The 6,000-nt window shown below is 43.3% G+C and overlaps 1 protein-coding gene across 1 annotated transcript in view; it reads left to right on the top strand.

The window, feature by feature from the left end:
• The window catches only part of LOC308149344 (voltage-gated delayed rectifier potassium channel KCNH1-like), a gene marked incomplete at both ends in the record, with an annotated part of 115,129 nt that extends 113,264 nt beyond the window's left edge, over positions 1–1,865 (top strand). The window contains 1 exon segment of the mRNA XM_080521049.1: positions 1,038–1,865. Within this exon segment, the coding sequence (XP_080377175.1) occupies positions 1,038–1,865 (828 nt within the window).
• Positions 1,866–6,000: the final 4,135 nt, after the last annotated feature.

The raw sequence follows: 6,000 nt of genomic DNA on the forward strand, positions 1-6,000 counted from the left end.
TGCTTCTTGTTGCTGCTGATAGAAATGCTGCTGTGGCTGCACAGTCCAGCTTCAAGTGATGGATGTCTGGCTGCTGCCACCACATTTAAAAAGACTCAGATGACGGCAGGACCTCCACACCTGCAAACCTTCCTTCTTGAGGTCCTTCCTAAACTCAATTTAGACAACAATTGTTTAAAACATATGTCCACTTCACTTGTTTTTGTATGTTTTGATTGATTATGATCTATTTAATTTATGTCTTGATCTTTTTTGCTCTTATTCTCTTTGAGGTGACCTTGAGTGACCTGAAAGGCGCCTCCAAATAAAATTGTATCATGTGAAGTATTATTATATTAATTGTTTTCTGAAAAATATAGTATTTCATTATCTTGAGCTATGTACAAAAACATGAACACTTCCTGAATAATTATTTGTTTTAATCATTTTAACGTCATGTTTCATGTTGTCCTACCACAGTTCATTTTAACTAAAGAAAAATGTAAGAATGTTTTTATTGTACTACACAAATGTTGGATCCTAACCCTCATCCTAGCCCTTATATTATCTATATTATTCTATCACCCTGTCTCTATGAATCAAGTTTTTAAGTAGGATTTAGAATTTTGTACTAATGGAAATATCTTTGAATATTCAAAAAACAAATTGGATGTTGTAAATTAATGGATGATCATAAAGTCCTCCAAATGTTTTCTTGTACAAATGTTCCAGATTCATGAAGTGACAGTGTGTGTCAGCCTCAGTGTGTTCTGTGAGCAGAGCAGCTTTCACGTGCTGATGGACTATGAAAAATAGTGCCTTTGGTTACGATGAAAAGAAGCCCAGTGGTAAACATGCTGCAACCCTCATATTGTGGAGAGATCATATTCATCATTTGCATTTATTTCATCATTGTAAAGATTCTTTGCTCCAACATTTGTTGAATTGTTTTCTCAAGTGAATCGTGCTGTTAAAATGAATTTCAGATGTATGAGTTAAGCCTCGTTTTTTATTTCAGGCTTATTTGAAAAACTGATGCAGATTTTCTTCCTCAACAGATTATCTTCAGAAAGATCAGTGACGTGAAACGAGAGGAGGAGGAAATGCTGAGGAGAAAGAATGAAGCACCACTCAACCTGCCTCCGGACCACCCAGTCCGGCGACTCTTCCAGCGTTTCCGCCAGCAGAAGGAGGCTCGCCTCGCAGTCGAGCGGGGTGACCTTGAGAAAGGTGTCAATCACGTGGATACACCTCGCCGTCCAGAAATTCTGGAGTCCACCAACATCTCCATGGTAACAGAAAGCCAGACAGCGCCGGCCACCTCCTCCTCTCCATCCATCCCATCCATCACCTCCAGCCGAGTTATGCTTCATGCTCCCCTCAGCCAAAATGGTCATGTGACCCACCACAAACCTGGAGAGGCTCCCAGAGCTAAAGGCTGGGGCCGGTTCAAAGACTCGGTGGTCAAAGCAGAGTCGTGGAGCAGAGTCTCTAAGGCTGAATCCATGGAGACACTGCCTGACAGAACTAAGTGTCACGTTGAGATGTCTCTCAAAAAAACCGACTCCTGTGACAGCGGCATCACAAAGAGTGACCTTCGCTTAGACAACGTTGACGATGCAAGAACACCTCAGGAGAGTAGTCCAGTCCAGTCCCATGAAAAGACCGTCTTCTCTCCGACACCAGAGCAGATTATGCAAGCCTCACTCCTCGATCTGAAACAGGAATTAAAAGGCAACATTAGCTCTCTGAACTCTCGCATGAGCGTTCTGGAAAGTCAGCTGGGGGAGATGCTTCGACTCCTCAAATCCAGGAAATCCTCAGGCTCTGTTTCTGGGAGTTCTCGTCCACCGTCTCCTGACTCTGACAAAGAACATTTCTCCTAAACTGGTCATGATGGACTCCCAGTCTACATGCAGCCTGTGGGCACATTCATGATGACTGTTGGCTATGATGTCACACAAAAAGCTGTTTGGGGTATAACACAATGAACCTGGATCAAAAATAGAACAAACTTTTACTTCAAGACACTCAATGAGTTCACGAGGTTACTTTATGTATTAAATAGGGGTTAAATCTTCAGATATGATAATGGCAATAATAATAGATGGCTTTATGATGTTGTTTTTTAACATGACTTTGGCACTGTGAAGATGGAAATGAGGCCATAATTGAACTTTTCCGCCCTTTTCAAATGAAACTAAAACAGTCTAGTTAAAATACAAAGAGATTCTTCAGGGTGTAGATGGGAGCTTTGACTTTAGCGTAATAGAAACAGGTAGCGTGAAAAATGACTTGTTAGCACCACTCTGCTTTGTGATTGGTTGTTGAGAGCATCAACAGCAAGACTGAGTTTCAACACAGCTTCTGAACTAGTACAACTTTGTTGACCAGAAGAAAACCAAAAGCAGCTTGGTTTTGACTTAACTGGTCACATTCACTGACATCAACAACTATCTCTCCAGAAACATTGGAACTCATCACAAAGAAATGGACAGAACGATGTCTCTTTCGTGAAAATGGTGTAAGTGAAGGTCTGGAAGCAGAAGCATTTTTATATCCAGAACTAATTGAACAGTTATTGACCTCATTCTATTTGAAGATCTTAACGTGTCTGCTGTGGTCAAATTAATCACAATATTTGAAAGTGACTTATTTTCTTTTTATTTAAACGCATGTTTTGAAGCTTCTGTTTGGTGCTTCTGAATTGAAGCAGCTGTCTAAGTCACTTTAAATGATATATTTATATTTATATATTGAACAGGTATTATTTTATATCTCTGGTTGGCTCAACACATCTGGTGCATCTGAATAATGGTTAAATCAAGTGGAAATATTTAAAATTTCAATAAATATATATAGGATTCAGGTGCTTTTGAAAAATAAAGTGATTACAAAATAATGATAAGAAATAAAAATATCATATGGGGGACTTGGTAGGGCTGAGATGCAGCTACAGTTCAGAAACTTATCCAAAATACACACGGATGTTGGTTGTTTTTTTTTTCTTTTTACAAATGACAATGATTGAAAATTCTGCAAAACATAGTGATTTAATGTCAAATAGAAAGTTACACTTTACTACCACCCCAATATCATGGCGGGTGGTGACACAATAGAAGAATAAACAGAGGCTACACCTTAAAATATGCTTCAACACAAGTCTATTGGTTTAAAAAGAGAACAATCCATAAACAAAGTCTGGCTAACAATGATTGTGTGTAAATGTTTGAATGAACCAGCAGAACTACATACTGTAAAGCCCCGCTTCCACTGCACAAAAGTGCGGGGACGGAGCGGCGCGGTACGGCAAAGCGAAGCCGGAGCTCAGTCCAGTACCCGTTTCCACTGCAGAGGGGAGCTTAAAAAGTGGGCGGGGCTTAAGAGCTCCGCAGATATGTGACATTACAACAGAAAAGAAAGTCGTAAGATCTACATCTTATGAATCCTCTGTTGTTGTTTACATCCTCCACTTTGCACTTGTTGTTTAGTTAACTGTTATTGTTTACAGCGGCAGAGCTGCAGCCGCAACTTCCGTGTTTGTTGTGAGAGAGCGAACGCTCCGGCCACTTGCCCCGCACTCGAGGCTCGGGTGTGGGGCAAGTGGCCGGAGCGTTCACCCGGTTGTCTGAGGCACAGACAGGGGAGTCTGAGCTTTCTGCTCAAACACAGGAGCCGCTGCTCCACTCCGGCGCTGATCGTGGTCTGGCAGCTCAGCGCCGGAACACGGAGGCGCTGAGCTCCGAGCTCCTCTTCCTCGCTGCCGCGGTCCGTCCCCGCGATAAAGCGCCACTGAATGGCTGAACAGAACGCTGACTGCCTCTGGGAAGCGGAGCTGCCGGAGCGCGGTCAGCACCGGAGACGAGAGCTCCAGACTCCTGTGTCCTGGACGCACATCCACGCCACGGCGAGCTATGCTGCTAACAGGAAGCTCCAACGTGATGCAAAGTCCCTCCCCCGGTCTCCCCCTGCCTCAAGTCGCTGTTTCACCACAAACACTAAAGTTGAGCAGCAAAGAAAAGAAAATGAAAATAAAAACAACCAGAGCACAGCTGACCACACTGACAGAGGATTCATCCAGCTGACACATTAACATATTGAGGGCGTGTCGTAAATCACTGACCAATCAGCAGATAGCAGCTCAAACTCAGACCCGTTCCATGGTCCTGGTACCCCAACGGAAGGGGAGCGGGAAAGCAGTCGCCTTTGGAGCGGTCTGGAGCGGTTTAGACCGCATTCCTGTGGTGACACGCGAACCGGAGCGGTTTAGACCCGTCTAGGCCGGTACTTTTTGTGCGGTGGAGACGGGGCGTATGTCAGGCTTCCTCAATTCTGGGCCTCGAGGTCCAGTGTCCTGCAGGGTTTAGGTTTCTCCCAGTTGCAACACACCTGAATGCAGTAAGGACCTCATTACCTGACTTTTTTACAAGCTTGACCTGATGTCAACATCAGATGGAGGTGTGCTGAAGCTGGGAGCGCTAAAATGAGCGGGACACCAGCCCTTGAGGGGAACCCTGCTGTAGGTTCTCCACAAAATTACGTTTTGACCTGAAAACATCTTAGCTAAGAATTTTTTTAAACTCTGCACACGTCTATTTCCAGTCCTGACAATGAAATGGATGAACACTGAAATGATCAAGTACTCCTGGATTGCTGGAAATGGTGATGTTGCATCTCTCCAAATGTTGCGACCACACCAACCAGCTGAATCACAGTTATGCAGATGACACACTGTGCTGTGTTCCATCCAACCGATATTTTGGCAACAACTATTTCGTTTCATTTAAATGAGCTTCTGATGTCACGGGGTAAATTAACTGGGGTCTACGTGTGTTTATGAACCATAATGGATAAATGCTGCTGGAAACAAAGATTAGCTTGTCTTAAAGACATGAACAAAAGTATTACTGCTACCAAACATGAGTGAAAGCTACAACGAGATGCCAATGATAGGTTTCTCAGGTTTTTTTCCACAGTGTACCTGATACATCTAACCTGAATGAAGGTTCATTATTGGACCGATATAATTGAAAGTTACATTTTTAATGGTTTTTAACAGTAATATATAACCACATAGCCTGTTTAAGAGGGAGGCCCAGAAGAGAAGAAAGTCTGTCATCTCCCTCACTGCTCCACTTTCTAGTGAATGTGTGCTCATACAGGAGAATTAGAGATTTTTCCTTCATGATGACATATACACTTTGACCCTCCTACACGGAGATGAACCCTGCTGTCTAAAATTATGAGCAGGCGCCATTTTTTTTTTACCACGCACACTACCAAAAAACAGGCATTTCTTAGGTGTGGACAGACACAACTTAGAAACAGCCTGTTCTCACTTAAAGCTCATGAGGTGGACTTTAAGGATCTCTTTTCTCCCCTATGTTCTCAAAAAAGATTCCATCCACACATCACCATGAACACGACTCAACATGAGGCTTCAGGGCAGGTACTACATATGCCAGGCCTTGAGGGGCGCTGTGACTCACTAAATACACCAAAAATGCAGAAGACATGGAGCATATTGAAATACAGAAGTAGGCTCCTTCTGATAGACATCGACATAACTCTGAGTTCTGTAGGTCTATGGTCGCGCTCCTCCACCTACTTGCATCAGTAGCTTCTGCAGCTCCACCTGGAGCATGTCGTCTGCCATTGTTGTGGTTATTCGATGACAGCACTGGTGGGGGGGGGTTACGTCATCCTTTTCCACAGATGATATTCTTTGCCATCCACACCTCACAACTGAGCCGGGGTTTTAGAATTCCCCTACTCTTGGAACCTTGTTCAAAAAAAACTGTTTTCATGTTCCTGAAGCTCAACCTCGTGTGAATAGTCGGACAAAAATGGGGCGTTTACGGGAACCGGCATTCTCGTGTGGACGACCCCTTAGGCTGCCTGAAATTCAGGACCAAGGTTGACTCCGGGAAATACACTTTGAATGTAATGTTGTTGGACTCTGAAACATGTGAAAATGTTTAAAAACTGTACAATGTGGGACCTTTAACTTTTTTACATTTT

The sequence above is a fragment of the Blennius ocellaris genome (assembly GCF_963422515.1).
Source record: "Blennius ocellaris genome assembly, chromosome: 3".
Lineage (NCBI taxonomy): Eukaryota > Metazoa > Chordata > Actinopteri > Blenniiformes > Blenniidae > Blennius > Blennius ocellaris.